Raw genomic sequence first — 19,851 nt, forward strand, 5'->3', positions numbered from 1 at the left:
CCCAACCCACACTGCCTGCCAATACATTTTCAGTGCACATAATGTTGGTCTCTGTCTTCTAAGCCTTTGTGGCAGACTTGACTTTGTAGTATCTCAGAGCCTTCTCTTCTCCCAGTTTTCCTTGCAGTTAGCTTCAATGATTCTCTTTCTTGCAATCCCTCAATAGCAAAGGCATTCGGTGACTTTTCCATGTCGGCTTTGGTTCATCCCAAGCCAACTGGCAGATCTCCAGTGACTCCTCTCCTCTCCTCTCCCCAGAGGAGCATGTGCATCTTGGGGAAAAAAAAAAAGTCATGAATATTGTGCAATTTCTCTAACTAGATTATGATAATGATATAAAGGTTCTTAAGAGGGCACAGTTCTTTTGGTCGCTGACATTGCTGCAATAGGTAGCCTCACCACAGAGCATCCAGACAGCTGTTCTTCCGTTGACAGCAGCGGTTCTGAATCCTACCACCCCCATCAACTGGGTTAGAGCTATTCTGGGGCAGGCAGCTGATGATGAGAGTCCTGAAGAGGTGCCTCCATGTGCGCATGTTTCAGAAAGAAACTCACATGTGTGTCAATATGATAGTTTGCATTAAGGCCCATTTATAGACAGTGGTAATCCTCACAGCCCAGCTGTTTCATGGCAAATGCTACTACCCTAGCTTTAGATAGAAAGGGATTGAGACACCTATTTGTCAGAGGCCCCAGACTGTCTGGGAGAAACCTAACTGTATCCTCATGTTTCCTGGTGCACAGCTCAGAACCTGCTGCGCTTCAAGCCCTGGCTTTATGTGGCTTCCTTGGGAGCAGCCTCTCTGGAGCCTGGCTCCCACCTGCTGTGGGCGTGTTGCAAGGGTGAGGCCCAGGAGGGGTGAGGCCCTACAGTCCTTTTCCCTAGGTGGGCCTTAGCAGCCTCTCCTCCTTTTGGGGTAAGGCCCAGTGAGCAGCTGCCATCTTAGGATGGACTCTGAAGTCCTTCTTGACTTGAAATTCTTCTACCTTCTCGGAGAGGCAGTTCATGTTTGTTGAACGGATGATTGCCTCACTATAGGGAAGGGAGGGTAAGTTATGCAAGGGGCCCTCAACTAATCAGAAAACCCTCCTGGGAGGCAACTGAGTGTTAGGCATTTATTACTTTGACTCTCTCCAAGGTGTGCAGCTCCTGAAGACAAGAATACCTACCACTTACTAGGCGCTTACATGTGCCGAGCACTGTGCTAACTACTTTACATGTGTTAACTACCTTCATCCTCACAGGTAATCTTGTAGCAACATGTCTAGGTCAGACAGGAGGAAAGTAACAGCTGAATGTTGAGGTTTTGGAAACCTAATAAATCATTCCCTTGTCCTTGTCCAAGTTCTGAACAATTGAGAGACACAAGAGTCAAGCAGATGAAGATTTAAAATATCACCTTGAGGGCCAGCCCTGGTGGCCCAGTGGTTGAGTTAGGCGCACTCTGCTTTGGTGGCCCGGGTTTGGTTCCCAGGCGCCAACCTACACCACTCGTCTATCAGTGGCAATGCTGTGGCAGCAGCTCACATACAAAATAGAGGAAGATTGGCAACAGACGTTAGCTCAGGGTGACTCTTCCTCAGCAATAAATAAATAAATAAATGAAATATCGCCCTGAATACCTAATCAGTGGGTTGGAAAATACATTGTAGGAACAGCTTGGTAATATTTCACCCCTGAAACAGAGAGACCAACTCAGCCTCTCCCAGGCCCAGCCAATGATGTAGACCTGCCCCTGGGGTCTCCAGTAAACTTACAGCTGAGGAGCTGAGAAGGTGCATTCTCAGTGATAGCTGGATCCCACAGAGAAGGCGAAGGGCTGAGCCAGTCTGTGCTCTGTATCTCCCTCCAAACTCACCCAGAGCCTTAAGTCAGCCTCCTCCTCTGGGAACAAATGAGAGGTATTACCTTAAAGGAGGTCCCTGGCCACAGTAATACAAATACAAGATTGCCTCACACCGGGATTCAAACCCAGGTCTTCACCGGTCCACTAGGGCTCTCCTTTCATAGGGGAGGAATTCAGATACCAGAACTTCAGAGATCATAGAGCACCCTCCCCTCATTACAGCAAAATCTGGGGGCCAGAGGCCTTGAATGCCTCTACCAGGGTCAGGGTCACACGGTGGGCAGAGCTCTTTCTGATTCCCCTCTTCTCTACCTTGTATCTTCTCTCCCCCTGCCCTTCCGAGCTTCACTGAGACACTGGGGACAGATGTGTATGTCACATTACACAGTATGTCGATGTGAGCTGCCGTGGTTTCCCTTTTAAGTAGAACTATATGTAGATCTCCCCATCCCTTGGGCAGCATGGAAGTCAGGCCCATGCTCAGAGGGCAAAAGGGTGGGGAACATTTGGATCCTGGGAAGGACGAGGTCTCTCTTCTTATTAATGGTACCAAGCCCCCAGCTTCCTTCTCCAAGCCTCCTCTCTTCTCCTTACACCTTAGCCCTCCCCTTCTTCTGGAAGATATTTGTCCACATCTTATGAGAGCTCCTTCCTCACCCCTTCGTCTCCTTGGATCTGGACCGTATATCCATTTCCCAGCAGTGTGATGGAATGGGAAGAAGGCAGACAGGTCTGAGTGTGAATCATAGCTCCTCCGTTTATTGTGTGACGTTAGACAAATTACTTCACCTCTCTGAGCCTTGCTTTCCCCACAGATGAAACAAAATTCTTAACAGCTGCCTCACAGGCAGTTGAGAGGGTTAACTAAGCTAATACATATAAATATTATAGCATGGTGTCAGGCTCTTAATATATGCTCCATAGATGTTAGTTTCTTTTGTGAGAGGAAGGAGAGGGTTTAATTAGTTTATTCATTCATTCACCAAATATTGGAAGTCTACCATGTGCCAGGCAAATTGGGTATTAACAGTGCTTATCTCCCGGAATTATTATAAATAATTACAGAGATAATGTTTGCAAAGCTCTTAGTTTTGTGCCTGGCATGTGGAGGTACATACTGAATAAATGGAAGTCATTATCATTATTATCAACCCACTAAGTGTATGAGCTCTGATTCTATCCTGGGCACTTAGAATAATGCTGAGTGCCGGGGTCATCTGTGCAGCCTGCTCATTTAGGGATCATCAGCATCCATGGGGAACTTCTCAAGATACGCCTTTCTCTTCCTTACCCCACCCGCCACCAGAACCACTAATGACTTGTTGGGGGAGTTGAATTGCTAAGAGCGGCCCTTCCAGTCCCTGCAGTCCAGAATAATGCCCGATTTTCCGCTCGTGAGGGGTGATGGTGAGGGAAAGCCGGGACTCAATCCACACCCATGCGCAGGAGACAGAAAATGACCGTGGCTGAGGTGAAGGAAACCTGCCCTGCACAGCACATCCGTTTGGCCCCCTCCTTTCCGCATCCAGCCTTCATTTTCTTTCTCTTCTCTCCTGTTTTTCAGCAGTCAAGGGCAATTGTGTCACTGCCTAGCAAGGGCGACTGGGACTGTTTCCAACAACACAAAAGTCATCTGATCCAAGGACTCGCCATTTGCTTAACTATAAGACTCCTTTCCCAAGTCTGAGCCCCATGTAGGACATGAAGCAATCCCTTAATGTCCTTTGTACCTTCCTGTCATGACGTACTCTAGGTATGCTGGCAATATGCTGAGGGAGATTACCTGTGTTTTCAACTTTGATCTATGAAAACTACCTTTGGAGTCAGCAAAATCCAATTTCCCCATAAATAAGGAAGCAGATGACAAATGAAAACACTGTGCTCTGATGAACAGTGTTGGAGGTGGGGCTGTGGCAGCTGCAGGTTGACTCCGCCTGTGCTCTTCCCATCTGCTTGCTAGTGTCTGCCTAGGGCGCCACACTCACGGCCGCTGAGGCTGGGCCTGCCATCATCTGTGATCACAGCCAGGGTGGGGCCTGGGTGGGGGAGGCAGTTCAGAAAGGAAGATGGAACTTTCACAATCCAACTTCTCAACATTATCCTAAGTGCTTAAGAAATGTAAAAATTACAGATTAGTTTCGACATTTCCCAAATTCATTTAGTGCGGGAAATGAAATTAAACCATTAAGTAGCTCCTACGCCAAATCTAATCTCCCTGATGATGGAGAGCAGGTTTCTTCTTGTCGTTTACCTTTATCTGGGTCTGCCTCTGGAACAGAGTTATCGTTAGAGGGCTCAGACTGCCCACCTCTGAAGCCCACGTCCCCCTCCTCCCTTCCTACCGTTCTAAGCAAGGCCCTGACTGAGTACATTCCTCTGCTGTCGTTCCCCAACTGTCTTTGTCCTAGATATTGAGACTTGTTGGGAGAAGGAAGTGATTTTTGGCCAGGGACTAGAAAATGCATTCATAAAAAGAAAAAAAAAGATGCGTCATAGTGGTTGAGGGAATAAAAGCGGCTCTGATGCAGCCGTCACTAATTCACGTCCTGCTATGAGCTGGAATCCAGCAATGCCCTGGGCCACCAGCACCCAAGTCTTGACTTTGGCTGACTTCCACATGGGTGTGAATCTCAGCCACAAACTCATATGTGCAGGAAATATTGGATCATGTCTCTCAAGCTACTTTCTGATTTTGAGCTCCCATTCCACTGGACTGGCAGTAAATTTCATTTGTTATTCTTGGCCTACCCCCCAACATGGGGTTCTGTGAGATTTCCCGTGTCCCCAGGTTGCCCTTGAGGCATCCATCTTCCCATTTTCATGGCTCCTTCAGGCCCTGCTTAGGAAGCTGGAATCTATTTCAAAGTCACCTATGGCCCTGTCTGCGTGTATGTGCTAATGTAGGGTGACCAACTGTCCCGGTTTGTCTGGGACTGGTCTGGTTTTAGTGCTGAAAGCCCCATGTTTCTGGAACCCCCTCACTCTTGGCAAACCAGAACCCTAAGAGTGGCCACTTCTCCATGCTCTGCTGAAAAAGGCAGACCTGGACCCTTGGTCAGGACCCACAGATCTCTTTTCCCTCCTTCCCCCAGCCCAGGGGAGTCTCATTGTCTAATCTGTGGGTAGAGGAAGATCTACATGCTCACCTGCTGCTCCAAGACATTTGACTCGTATTGGGAATCCCCTTCCTTCACCTTCTCCGCTGGTAGGTAAGGGCTTAAGGAGCTTAAATTTTTGGAAAGCAAAAGCCAAAGGTAAAGGGCTTATTGGATGAAGAGTTGCAGACTGGATATCTTCCTGCCCTGACCCCCCACCACCCCCTAACCTCACCTGGGGGGAATGAGCACAGAGCCTGAGTCCTGCTTGAATAGAGAATGCAGAGAGGAGGGAAAGGAGAAGATGCATGAGGGGAGAGAAACAGAAGTCAAGAGAGCAACAGAGAGCGTCACACATATTCGTGATAGCTGGACGGTCCTTCCATTTAGAGTCTCGTCTCTATAGACTGTGAGGAACAAGTTCTGTGAAAAGCGGGAAAGAAAGCAAGTAAGAGACTTTTGGTTCAGTTAGCTTTCTTATCTAGGCGGGGCTAGAAAATTCCTAAAAGTTTTGGCAAGTGGATCCAGGCTTTGACAGTTCTTGAAGTGGTTTCATCTCTCCCCTCCTCTTGCCTTTTACAGAATGCCTCCACTGGCACAGAGGTGGGGCAGAGAGAAGCATTTGCTAGACTTGCATTCATCCAAGGAGTGAGACAGCTGAGGCCAAATGACTTCACCAGGACGCCTCTCGGGGGGGTGTGGAGAAGGGCTCTGAGGGCCTGTTCCCTATGTCCACGTCTTTTCTCCATCAAGGCGGAAACAAAGAAACTGGGTGAGGTCCTGAGAACATGAGGCTACTGATCTGGATCAGTGCCCTGTCCCCAGCCCGGAGCTTGTCTGTGGATGGAAGGATGATTGAATATGAGGGCTTGGACATTCTCAGCAGCAGCCTTGGGTGCGTGCTGCCTTCACACAGCTTTTAGCATCTGCTAAGAGTAGCAGGGAGGCAATAAAGAAAAAGAAAAGAAAAGCTCTAAAGAGCTGCCCTTTCTTGTTGGAGCTGCCCTAACAAAGCCTGGGACTGACTGCCAAGGAAACTCCTCTCTGAGCAGAAGTGCCGTGGACAGAGGCGGCTAACATGGGGGGGCCCGGAGTCTTTTGAAGCTTTGGAAAGAAAAGAACTGTTATTATAGTCAATGTCTTTGAGCAGATGCATTTTTCTTGTAAGAGAGTTTTTCACTGCAAGCTGGGCCACACTGTGGGACAGAGCGGTCATTACTCCCAGCCACCAGTGACCTTTCCATTGACTGCCGGGCTCTCTGTCAGCAGGCCTGTCTCGGGCCGGGCAGCTTTGGCTTCACCAGCGCCACACCCACCAGCAGCATGTTCACGGAGGGCCGGACACCTGCCTTAAAATTGTTTTCCCCAAATGTGCAATATATGAGAACATGTAAACATTCCTATTTCTGGCATCCGTCTCCCTCAGAGATGTTTGACATTCTCTTAACTAGAGCCAACCTTCTAAAGTCTATCAACAACACAGCCATTTGCTGGGTTTTACAGTCTGCCAGGCACCATGGTAAACATTCACATTCACATCTAAGGTCATCCTCTCGATCAAGGACGCTGCACATTAGGCAGGTGTTACCCCGTTTGTGCAGATGAGGAAGCTGAGGCCCAGAGGCTGGCGAGCCTATCTGGGATGACAGCACTGCCGTGTGGTGATCCGCGTGCCTCCAGAATCGATGGCTTCATTGTGCTGCCTGGAGTTCCTTGTCAAGGAGAAGGATAAGGAGGAGAGGAATCCAATGGTCTTCACTAACTAGGGACAGCCCATCTATTGAGTCTTCTTTCTAATAAAGCCTGAAGCCAAAAAAGAGAACAAGCATTTCCCATCCCCTGCGCTTCCCGTTTCACAGGTCCACAGGCTCAGTTTTGCCTTAACGAGGACCGGGCTCCCTTCCCCCTTGCTCATTTCCTCCACGCATTATGCGCAGATCAAATGAGATTAAGGGATGTGAGAGCCCTCTGTAACGGTAAAGGGCTTATTAGAAGAGGGCAGCACTTCCTGCGTGGCCCTGTCTCCTGGACCTGCCCCATCATTAAGAATCTATCACTGTTCTGGTGGGTTTCCATTGCAGACTACAGAGCTTTGCTAGTGCATCAGTGACGGGTCAAGTTCAGCAAGATGCAGTTGCCTGATCTGGCTTTTTCTGGATTTGTGGGGGGAGGGGGCGCTGGCTGTGAACACCTGATTCATGTCCCATCCTCATTACCTCTGCCTGGTCACTTAGCCTGTTTAAGTTTCCATTTCCTCATGAGTAAAATGAGAGGGTTTCCCTAGGTGATGTCTGGGGCGCCTTTGAATCCTAACATTCTACTGAAGGGACAAATGTACCAATCAATTGAATCTGGGTTTTCTATGAAGAAATATTATTTGGAAGACATTCTTGGTTTGCCAAAGGCAAGAATCTTCCTTTATCCATTCAACAAACATTAGCCTCAGAGAGACAACAGGGTTTGGAAGGGCATCTCGGCAGAGAGAACAGCATCAGCAGAGGGACCACAGGGGCCCCATGGGGCAGTTGGAAGTGCAGCTGGCACGAGGCGGGTGTGTGAGGTGACAGGCACGGTGGCTGTGCTGGGTACATTTCGTTAAGGAACTAATCATTGTCGAAGAGGCTGTAAATGTCCAAAATCCTGACTAAGTCAGAATAATAATGAAACTCAATAAAATCAGGAAGAGGGAGAGTGTGAGAGGACTCATCTTTCACCATCCATGCTGCCTGACTTAAGACACAGTGTTAAAAAAAATAAGTACTCTAACCTTTAACATTTTTCATAATGATTTTAGAAAGATTGTTTACAAAGCTGTCTTGTGTGTGAAGATACATTTGCCTATAATTAAATATTCCTTCAATTCAGTTTAGTTTCATTTTCTTTTGTTGTAGTCAAATTAACATTAGTGCTTTTATTTAAAATGCCATGTAGAGTATGGTTCCATTTTTATAACTTGTCCACCCAATCTCCCTTCCTTCTGTCTGTGTGTATTTGCAGAGAAATGTTGGGGTGAGGTCCCTGTGATGTTAGCAATGGTTATTTCTGAGGAGTAGGATTGGAGTGATTTTCTTGCTTTCTTCTTTGTCTCTTTCTATCTTTCTTGATTTTTTTTTTGTGATGAGCATGAAAATAATAAAGCAATTATTCTAAAAAATAAGCCAAAGGGGGGCCGGCCTGGTGGCGTAGTGGTTAAGTGCGTGCGCTCCGCTTTGGCAGCCCGGGGTTCACAGGTTCGGATCCCAGGCGCGGACCGACGCACTGCTCGTCAAGCCAGGCTGTGGCGGCATCCCACATACAAAGTGGAGGAAGATGGGCATGGATGTTAGCCCAGGGCCAATCTTCCTCAGCAGAAAGAGGAGGGTTGGCAAGGGATGTTAGCTCAGGGCTAATCCTTCTCACAAAAAATTAAATAAAATAAATAAGCAAAAAGTAAATAAATTTAAAAAGAGCTAACAAGACAGCACTGCTCTGCACCTGGCTTACAGCAGCAGCAGATCTCAGCAAAGGCGCTGTCCTCTTTCCAACCCCCTCCACCTGGTCCCAACCCCAGAGGGGACTGGCGGGTTTTCCCTGCTCACCATCTCCTTGGACTTTTGCAGCTGGTGACCAGCGGACTCCTGAATGGCTCTGAAGGGTGAATGCCACGCCCTGGAAGGCCCAGAGGCCGTTTATGCACCGCTCACTGGGCATGTGTTTGTGATAAAAACAGAGCTCTGGGCCGGCCCTGTGGCTTAGCGGTTAAGTGCGTGCACTCCGCTACTGGCGGCCCGGGTTCGGATCCCAGGCCTGCACCAACGCACCGCTTCTCTGGCCATGCTGAGGCCGCGTCCCACATACAGCAACTAGAAGGATGTGCAACTGTGACATACAACTATCTACTGGGGCTTTGGGGAAAAAAAGGAGGAGGATTGGCAATAGATGTCAGCTCAGAGCCGGTCTTCCTCAGCAAAAAGAGGAGGATTAGTATGGATGTTAGCTCAGGGCTGATCTTCCTCACAAAAAAAAAAAAAAAACAGAGCTCCGGATAAAACTGGCCTTGGATGGTTGCTGCAAGTTTACTGTAGGTGCAAGGAAGGACCCTTGTGTGAGGGGGGATGTATCTGGGCTCAGATTTCCCTGTATTTCTTTCAATTCTGAGGAAAGTATGAATACTAGTGTTATTTATTCATCATCCAGTTTCTCAAGTTTGTTTTAGTAGTTCTTGTTTCATTTTGAGTTAATATCGGCATTTTGTTAGGAAGGGATTCCAGAAATAAAGCTGGCTATTCATGGCATGGCTTTTGGCAAATCCTTCCTCCCTACATGGAGGGAAACTCTGTTCACCTTTTTGAAGAGTCAACAGATCCTCGGGTTCACAGTTCCGCCACCAAAAGAAGGAACTGCTTCAGCTTAGCGGGGGGGGGGGGGGGGGGGGGGGCAAACGGCTGCCCCTAGTGATGAAGGACACAGAGGGGAACCCTGCAGGCTTCGGTTTTGACTTGAGGAGCAAAAATGTTCTTTCTGTGTGAAAGCTGCGATTAACATTCTTGGATAACTCTCAAAGTAAAGCAGTAATCCAGCTTTTCCGTTATCTAAAAGTACACTTAAATCTCTTTCGTTTTCCTTCAATAATTAGAATTTTCCGTAAAACAGGAATAATAATACCCATGGAGATGATTTCACTGAGTTGTGGTGAGAAACAGATGAGATCAAATAAGATGATAATAGGAGGCGTCCACTCCCAAGTACTGCGCCACACAAAGCATCTTTAACTTCAGAGCTGGCAGACGCCTTTTACAAGCAAGGGAACGGGGCACTGGAGAAGTGACATGACTTAGTGGAGGCCACTCAGCCAGTCTTTGGAGGCAATGTGGTAGTAACCCAGCCTCTTTCCACTATAGCATCCTGCCACATCCTTGGCTCTTTTTAATGATACATCTCAGGAGAGCACCACTTTATTATTTTGAACCTTTTGGGAGGAAAAGCACAAAGTACAGCTCGAAGTAAATGTTTTCCTGCAGATGGGCCCGAATGAGTCAGAGGTTTACTTCTTGTAAGAGTGATGCAACATTGTGCGTGTGTGTGCCCGGAGGCGTGCTACCAACCTCTCTCTGCTTCGTTTCCTCACTGACCTCATCATTGAGTTGAGGCTGTTAAGAGAATTAAATGAGTTAATACATTCAGGGGAATATAGCATAGGGCCTGGCACCTAGTATGCACTCCATGAATGCGTGCCATTATTATTTATTGTTATTTGTACACAGAAGCTGCACACCTGCCTACTAACAGAAAAAAAAAGGCCACAGAAGCAAATTAGGAAGCTACTATCAGGTCTATGGCAAGCCGTTTGGGATATATCGCTAAGGCATCTCTTGAAATGGGGTGGAAGGGAGCAGAGTATCTGGGAGGAGTTACAATTCCTAATACTCTTATTTTCTTCCCAGAGAAGAGCTCATTTTCTTTGGACCTGGCCCCTGGCTTATGACTGCTAATGGCGCCAATATGTTCAATGGATGGATGGTCACACAGCACTTATGCGTAACTCCAGCAGAGCCCAGTAGGCATTATGCAGGTGCTTGGGGGCTCCCCAAAGGCTTAGGTGAGAATGAGCCTTGGGAGATGTAGGGCTTTGTGGCTCAGCAGAAGATGGTGATGAGGGGACATCTGCCCTGAACCTTCACAGGGCAGCCTGGGAGAGCTTCCAGAGGCTCACGCTGAAAATCACATGAGCCCTGAAACTTCCTGTTGCTCCCCTTACTCCACGGCACGGCATTTCAGCCCCACCAGGGCTGGCTCCTGACTGCTCCAGACCCGTCTCCCACCACACTTCTCTGCTCAGCCCCTGAGCCTCACTTCACTGCCTCTGCCGCCTGCTGCTGCCTCAGCCCCCACCCACCCCCATTCCCTGCAGGGGACAGCCAACTTCAGGGACCAGCTCAATGCCGCTTCTGTGAAGTCTTCCTAACCACTCCCCTCCCCCACGCTCCTTCCTCCCTTCACCTCGCCTTGTGCTTCTCCTGCCTGTTGCTCTCCCATTTGTGCCTGGGTTATAGTTCATTGTTCACAAGTCCTCACAGCCAGGCAGAACCTTGCCCCCACCGTCCCACAGCCTGTGACAGACACCAGCCGACAGTCCACGAAAGTCTGAAAACTAATCAGCCTGTACCCAGAGGGAGTCTTGAATCCCAGGCAAGGCAATGAGAATGGGGGCCTAATGTTGAGGTGCTACCACTACCAAGTTGGGAATCCTTCCTTCTATCTATTTTATGTTTTTATATCCACTTGTTTGGTGATGCTAAAGAAATATGCACAATAACTTTGGTAATCAATTAAAAGCCTGATACCACTACCTCTTTTTTCCTGGCTTAATGATTAGCCTTCAGGATCTCCTGACTGACTTTCACAACTAACAAAACGTGTTACCTAATCCTTATTATATCCAGTCCTTTCCTCATATTGTTAGAGTCTGTGGATGACCTTAGCGTGTTCACCTCGAGTTCTGTCAGCCCAGGCAAACACAAATGCTCTGGGCAAGGACTTCCGAGGAACATTAGCGCAGTCCCTCTGCCAGCCGCCTGACAAGGAAGCAGCTTCTACTCAGAATAAGTATAAATTAGCTAATGCTGAAACTGCAGAAATTTTCAGTCCATGTCTTGTGTCTTGAGTGATTCTTCCCTCCTCCAGCTGTTCATTCAGACATTAATTCTAGGTCTCTGTCACACTCAGGGTTGAACCTTGTGGTGAAATGCTAGTGGTATAGTAACTGTAGGAAGGCATATATAATTTCCCTGTCAGCGTGGTTTTAAAGTCCTCATTCAGTGGGCATGATATATTAAAGAAAAGATAAATGGTTATGGGCCAAAAAAATCTGTGGAGTCAACATATGCATGAGAAAGTACCGTTTTAACCTTTAATCATTTTAGCCAAGGAGCAAAATCTATTTTTATTGCTTAGGAGTAGTGGTGCTAAATTGATTACAAGCCATGGTCTGTAGGGAAAGGAAGTCCCCACAAAAACTGTAGTCCCCAGTATGAATCAGGAAATACACAAGAACCTCAGTTTAGAGAGGGGACAGAGGCGGGTGGTGGGCTGGGGACAGAGCCTCAATGCAAAGAAAGAGGCTGAGTGGCATGTGGTGTAGCTGCTGCTGCAGAGCAAGACCACGCAGGGGCCTGGATGGAATGTGATCTGGAAAGCAAGGCCTGCCCTTGCTGGATCCCTGTGAGTGTGCGGGATTAAGGTCTATGGATAAAGAAACCACGGGTCCTTTCCACACCTCTTCAGTGCTTACAGAGTTGCCTCTGTGTTTCCCAGGTGTAAATGAGATCGTCTTTGGTGAGGTCTGATCATAATAACCACCCTTTATTATATGCTTCCTGTGTGCGAGGCGCTTTGCTAAACACTTTATAGGGAATATGTTCTTTAATCTCCCAACATCCCTTTGCAGTAGGTGCTATAGCTCACTTTATGGACAAGGAAATTGGGGTCTGAGAGAGGTTAAATCATTTGCCCAAGACCGACAGCCAGTCAGTGGTGGAACTGGGATTTGAACCCAGAGACTGTCTGCCTACAGAGCCTGTGCTTCCCTTCACCACCATCCTTTTAAATAGCACTTTGTTCTAATGAAAACTGATAGTGTCATGTCCACAAAGTTAGAGTTAAAAAAAAAAAAGCTCTCTGATTCACCAGGGGACTGGGGAAATGCCCTTGAACTTGGTTTCCAGTCTATAAAAGAATGATTATGCCATTCTTCACCCACCCACCCTACAAATGTTATTTTCAGGATTAATGAATTGGTCTTCAGGGCTCTGAGAACCTTAGATGATTAAAGATGCTTAGTTAAATAATGAGCAATTGAGAATGTCCACATCCCTACTCAAGACTTAAGTCCCCAAACTGGGGACAGCTTTCCACCAACAGCCAGTTTGGGATTTTAAAGCAAATTTTGCATGCATTCTAAGTCAGAAACCAAAAGTTCTTTGTGGAATACCATGAAGGCATTCCTGAGGGACTTTGTCCGACATCTGACTGAGAATATCCCTTTTGAGGCAAACGGGGTTATCCTCTGGGGGAGGTGGGCACCCAACCTTCTGTCTTTAAGAACCAAACATTCCTCTCCAGTTGGCTGGGTGAGGAGGGAGTTCGGTTAAGTGGGTCAGTTCATTCTACTTCCTTACTCCTAGACTTCTTACTCCTCTGTCACTTACTCTGATTAAGCCCTGCCTCGTCAGGGGCTGGATTACTGCAATAGACTCCAAATTGGTTTCCTTACAATGTTTGTGAAGGGGTGTATGAAAGGATTAACTTGCATATCATGAGATAAAAAGCTTTCATCCTTTATCCAAGCCAAAGGAATGACAAAAAGCCATGCAGGCAGTATTCAGTGTATTTTCCTAAGAACGTTATCAATTCTTTGTTGTAAACTGCAGTGCAAGTAGTATTTTTAAAGATTTCAAGGGAAATATGAGAAATAGATGGCTTGAAATTATCATACAATCATACGGGGAAGGTCATTTGGAATAATGACCCATTATTGTCTTCTCATATGAATATAAACACACACAGACACACAGATACACACCTGATAGAATATGTATTTATTAAAACTTAAAATTACAAAAGCCATGGAGCAAGAAGAAAATGTTATTATATAAAGGAAAAAAGTCAGAGATGTACAGTAATGACACCGTACCATTTAACTTGTGTACTTTTTCATTTCTAGAGTTTCTATTTGGTTTGTTTTCTACTCTGCCTCTTCATTTTTCACACCAAGCTGTTCATTCCTTATGGTCATCTCTTTAGCATCTTAAGCATAGTTCCTTGAATACTTTATTTCAGATGATTCTCAGGGTACAGATTCTCTTCTTTGTTGTGCTATTCATTTCCTTGGGTCATCTGTGAAGTTTTCCTGTGATCCTCTTCAAGGGTTGTTGTCTGTGGGCCTCCCCCTTTCCCTGGCCTGGGGGGATGTGGTTTTGCCTTGCCTCCACAGACCACAGCCATGGTCCCAGGCAGATGGTGCATTTCTTTACCACTTGCCTGGGATGGTTGGTTGAGTTTGTATTGAGTATAAATCCTAAATTTGTGCAGAGAGCTCAGTTCTCTAGCAAGGGCCTGCGCATTGTCTCTTACCCATAAGGGGTTAAGTCCCCAGCCCCCAACCCCTAAAGCCCTTACTGATTTCATGCTCATTGAGACTTTGGGTTCAGCTCTCACCAACCACCAGGGCCTGCTTTTTTTCTAGCACCTAAACTTCCTTTCCTGCCCTCAAACTCTGCTGTGCATTAAAAAATAATTTATGCTTTACTTCTCATTTCCATAGGTTTGTAGTGGGAAGTTCAATCTACCATATTGACAGAAGTACTTATTTATCTTTTCCATTTACTGCAACTATATGAAAATATATGTGCATATAATCAGACTGGAAGGGACTTGGAAATGATTTGTTATGGGTTTATAGTAACTAGTTCTCTTTTGTAAATATTCTATGTTGTCATTATATTGTCTTTAAAACAAGAAGAATCATCATCTTTTTAACTATTGTGTCTTTTGTTTTAGAATGTGTATACTACAACTGCCATTAATGGGACAGATTTTTGTACATCAGCAAAAGATGCACTCAAACTCTTATCCAAGAATTCAAGTCATTTTACGTCTGTTAACTGCTTTGGAGACTTCATAATTTTTCTGGGAAAGGTGAGATGTATTCATTAAAATAATAAATAAAGGAACTTGGGATCCAAAAATTAAGCCATACAACCAGGCTTCAAAAGAGAACTAATGTTTCTTGAGTGCTTACTCTAAGGTAGATGCTGTGCTTCATTATCTCACTTAATCCTCAATCCTGTGAAGTATCCCTTTTTTGCAGATAAGGAAACTAAGGTTTAATAACTTGTCTAGGATCCCACAACAGGTAGAGCCAGGATTTGAATCCTAGTCGTACTCTCTTAGTTATGATCAATTCTCTCTACCATTCCGAGTCCCACTTTTTACTATCTAAAATGAAAATGCTACTAGCCTCAGAAAATGGATACATTTTGTGTGGGGGGTGGGGGTGTTGTCATTATAAAGACAAAATTGTTAATGTCCCAGATGGAGCCAAAGTTACATTTCTGCTGTCTTCTGAATTGTTTTTTTCAAGGAATTGTATGTAGTCTTGTGAAACAAAGGAGCATCTTGGAGCTCCAACATCTCATGGTGTAAAGGACAGCCCCTGAACTTGGGATCTTGAATACCTCCAAACCTCAGTCTTCATCCCTATAAACTAAGATGACACATGCCCTTTCCAGGCAGATATTGATGAAAGTGGTGTTACAGCCCCTACTTGACCATGCTCCAAGTTGAAGGTTCTTTATACTGTGCCAGTGTCTCTCCATGTGATTGTCACCCAGTGGGCCTAATACTGCACACCTCAGTTTGTCTGATCCCACTTCCACTTGACTCCCTTCAAATTCTTGACCACACCCATCCTGACTTTCCCACCACATCTTCACTATTCGGAGCTAGACATCCTCGCTTCTTCCAACCGTTCCTCCACATAGGACACGAATGCCGGGGCCTTCAGTGGTGCCCCAAGTGAACAGGATCTCGGTCTCCAGTTATGACACGGCCAATGCCAAATATGGGGACTCTTGGCTCCTCATGTAGCATTTTGTGCTTCTGTGGCATTTGGTATGTCTCTGGTGCATTACTATCATAGTTAGCTGTCAGTGACAAGTTATAACATGCTTGGATTTCACAGGTGTGTGTTAATTGCACATATATTTTAAGGCTCAGCTGGGCCCCAGAGACTTTTCATGTGACAGTAGCTCTAGAAACACAAACTGATTATGCCTTTCAAAACAGCCTAAATAAGTTGTAGTTGTATTTAAATGGATATTATTATTTATGTTAGCTTGGTAGGATTGTAGATGATATATTTTCCAATAATTACTTCCAAAAATTTTTGGAATAAGGTTTCATCCTTATAACAGATTTATCTTGTATTTCATTTTAAGCAATAATTCATTTTCCTGTATTTCCCACAAGGAACACACAATTGCTAACAAGCTTCTAATGAGCATGTGATAACCAGTGATTCTTTGTTTTTTGAATGAAGTAGCATTCATATATTCACGTCCATCTTTGTGGATATCCAAGGGCAACGGGGACTCCAGATGGGCTCCATTTTGTCTGTTAGAGAATTAGGTACATCATGGCCTATAATCATGTTCCTGGAAATATAATAATTACATATAGCCAAAGCCTGGAGTAATGTTATTATCTCCCCACACCAGCCTTGGAAAGCCCTTCTGCTTTAATCCCCAGGGTAACAATCATCACATAATTTAATTGCAATATATCCACTCAACGGATTGTCGTACTGTTATTAGAAACAGCATTTATAAAAAAGTTTTTAAACGAAGATGCTTATTTGTGATGTTAAGGGAAAAAAACAATAAAAATTTTGTGAGGTATCATCACATCTACATAAATACAAAAACCAGACCCAGATAAAATGGAAGTACATAGCCTCTTCCCACTCTCCAAATTAACTGGGTTTTCTTTGGGTATCATAGCTTCTCATTTTTTTCTTCTTCCTATTTCATTGTACCAAATTTTCTGAAATTTACAATAGGGCACATACACACACACATGCATACACGTATATGGTACTATTACTTGTAACTGACAAAAATCTTAAAGTATTCTAACCAATCAATTTATAAAGATTTTCAACAAAATCTTGTTTTGACAGGTGTTAGTGGTGTGTTTCACTGTTTTTGGAGGACTGATGGCATTTAACTACAACCGTGCACTCCAGGTGTGGGCAATCCCTCTGCTATTGGTTGCTTTTTTTGCCTACTTAGTAGCCCATAGTTTTTTATCTGTATTTGAAACTGTGTTGGATGCACTTTTCCTGTGTTTTACTGTTGATCTGGAAACAAATGATGGATCATCAGAAAAGCCTTACTTTATGGACCAAGAGTTTTTGGTAAGCAAACGTTTCATTTCCTGTCGCACTCTCCATCCTCACCATCTCAAAAGTGTGGAAGTCCCACACATAAGGGAGGCTTGTCCCTAGCCTCATTTTCTCTTACGGGGGCTCTGTGAGCTTCCACCACATGGCCTGAAGGTCCTGAGAGTGAGATTTGGACTTGATTTTCCAAGGCTGAACTCACCTCCCTTATTGAAACCCTCTCCCTGGAGAGAAGTGAAGCTCAATTAACACTAACCAAATGACCCTGGGTAGGTGTTCTGGACACAGTAGCCGTCCAAGTCTCTTTGGTGCTAATGGTATGGTCTGGCCTTTTGGACAGTGTGGCAGTTTAACAGTTGATCTTTTACTAAAGCATTTTTGCATCACCAAGTGCTGCGTCCTACCCATTATATTTTGGGGAGCACACACTCCAGTGCAGACTGATCACCGGTATTGACAGATCTGCAGTTCTCAGGTCCTTTATTAACCGAGGCATACCAACGTTAGGAAAGCCACACCCTCAGCGGAGCCCCCATCCTGCTTCTAATCTGGAAATAGCAGGCAGCTGTTTCCAACAGCTTTTGCGACACAGTTGTTGCTTATTTCTCTTATCCTGTGTAGACAGGGATATTTTAACAGCTGAATGAAGTCTCTCATCTCTTTCTGTTGTCTGGGTCAAGTGACATTTTCTTTCATTCTGTTGCCATAAAACTTAGGTGTTAAAGCCCTTTTGCTTTTAAACAGAGCATTCAAAGCACTCTTCAGCCAGGCACTGAAGTTTCACAAGCACTTCTGTAGTTTTATCATTAAATGTATCCTCATCCTTCTCCATATGAAACATACAAATACAATAGCACTTTAACACATTTGTATGTACTCAAGACAATATTTCTGATGGTGGTAGGAAGCTAAGCAGGTCTTCTTTCCCTGATTTACACTTTTTCAATTAAAAATCTACTATGAGGGCCGGCCCCGTGGCTTAGTGGTTAAGTGCACGCGCTCCACTACTGGCGGCCCGGGTTCGGATCCCGGGCGCGCACGGACGCACCGCTTCTCTGGCCATGCTGAGGCCGCGTCCCACATACAGCAACTAGAAGGATGTGCAACTATGACATACAGCTATCTACTGGGGCTTTGGGGGGGCGGGGGAAGGAGAAGGATTGGCAATTGGCAATAGATGTTAGCTCAGAGCCGGTCTTCCTCAGCAAAAAGAGGAGGATCAGCATGGATGTTAGCTCAGGGCTGATCTTCCTCACAAAAAAAAAAAAAATCTACTATGAAATCTAGCCCCCAAAATATATATTTTTTTTTAAAGATTTTATTTATTTTTTTCCCCCCAAAGCCCCAGTAGATAGTTGTATGTCATAGCTGCACATCCTTCTAGTTGCTGTATGTGGGACGCGGCCTCAGCATGGCCGGAGAAGCGGTGCATCAGTGCGCGCCCGGGATCCGAACCCGGGTTGCCAGCAGTGGAGCACGCTCACTTAACCGCTAAGCCACGGGGCCGGCCCACCCCCAAAATATTTTAATTCAACAGGGAAAACTTTTCTAAGGATTAAATTCCCCAAAATGATATGGCCAAGTAAATGACTGCCAACAGTGCAGATACATAACACTGGTCTAACTTATTCTTCTGTTTTTCAGAGCTTTGTAACAAGGATCAACAAATTAAATGACGCAAGGGCACAGAGAGACCAGAACTCCTTAAGGAACGAGGAGGGAACAGAACTCCGGCCCATTGTGAGATAGGTGCCCGTTAGGTATTGGTACCTGGACAAAGTTTCCTTCTTCTAAGAGCCATTTATAGAATAAATGATAAGGCCCGATGGGCCCTATTCTTCACTGTTTTTGTCCTATTGTTCGACCATGTTACAATACAAGAAACATAAAAGTTTACAACCTTTTTGTACCAACTGGGACAGAAAAACTTATTAAGACTGTGTTTATATGCATCAAAGAGCACACTATGTAAAAACTCCTTTCAGGGCACCAATGAAAAGGACACTCTTCACTCACAACCAATAAATAGATCTTAGCAGAAGTCTCTGGAATGTTGCTCTAGTACAGAGCAGAACTTTTCCCTACTCATCCACTCCTGGAAATGTGCTAAATATGTTATAACTTTTCAGATACAGTTCTTAGATCTAGTGACAATAAAAATCAAAAGTTTAACTGTAACTACCACCTGATGGGCATGGTATAAAAGAGACAGACGTTAAACCAGATCTGACTTAAGTTTGTAAAAAGTACAAGGCTACCTCTTACAAATTAGCAGACATTCTGGAGAAGTGGTTTTCGACCACAGCCTCACCTGAGAATCCCTGGAGGAAGATTTAAAATACTTAGGCCTGGACCCCATCCCCAGAGATTTAGAGTCAATGGTAGCTGGGGGGCTGTGTTGGGTGCTTTTCCTTTTCAAGGCTTTAAAGAGACGGGAACATGTAACATGTTGATTGGCAGCCTTATTTCAATTAGATAAATAGAATTATTTATAATTCTATTTATTTGATTCTAAATAGAATTACCCACTCTCCTAACAAACAGGAGGGCCAATCTGTCTTATTTGGCAGGGCAAGCAGTGCAATAGAAGGCTTCCCTGAGCCCCTCTTCACAGATGGCATGAAACAGCATGCCTGCTCAGGTCTACCTTAGCAAATGCAAATCATGACTTTTTTCTTAAACAGCACCACTGAATTAGTTGAGCTCCAACAGTCTGCTTTTGGAAAGGGATTTCCAGAGCAGTTTCTGGGAAGCATTAAACTTAGTCATTGTGGCATGATAAGCAAGCAGACTGTGCTTCTGTGGGTGCATCAAACCCCCATGTTTGTCCTCATTATCAGCCTCAGCAAAACACAAGCAGGCACATTTCACCCCTGAGGCCTAACAGAGCCAATCCTATCAGAGGAAATCACTTGGCTGAGAAAATGTCACTAAGTTTGTTACCAATTTTCTTTTAGTGATTGATTGGATT

At 45.2% G+C, this 19,851-nt stretch overlaps 1 protein-coding gene across 6 annotated transcripts in view; it reads left to right on the top strand.

Moving 5' to 3' along the window:
• The window catches only part of SLC44A3 (solute carrier family 44 member 3), a 74,970-nt gene extending 56,243 nt beyond the window's left edge, over positions 1–18,727 (top strand). For 5 of the 6 annotated variants that reach the window (XM_058538577.1, XM_058538578.1, XM_058538580.1 and 2 more), the window contains exons 13-15: positions 14,480–14,617; positions 16,659–16,895; positions 18,525–18,727. In XM_058538577.1, coding sequence (XP_058394560.1) covers positions 14,480–14,617; positions 16,659–16,895; positions 18,525–18,629 — 480 coding nt within the window. In that variant the 3' untranslated portion in view covers positions 18,630–18,727. The remainder of the gene's footprint in view (positions 1–14,479; positions 14,618–16,658; positions 16,896–18,524) is intronic. The other variant, XM_058538579.1, reaches the window with a different exon arrangement.
• Positions 18,728–19,851: the final 1,124 nt, after the last annotated feature.

Source organism: Diceros bicornis, chromosome 4, assembly GCF_020826845.1.
Source record: "Diceros bicornis minor isolate mBicDic1 chromosome 4, mDicBic1.mat.cur, whole genome shotgun sequence".
NCBI lineage: Eukaryota > Metazoa > Chordata > Mammalia > Perissodactyla > Rhinocerotidae > Diceros > Diceros bicornis.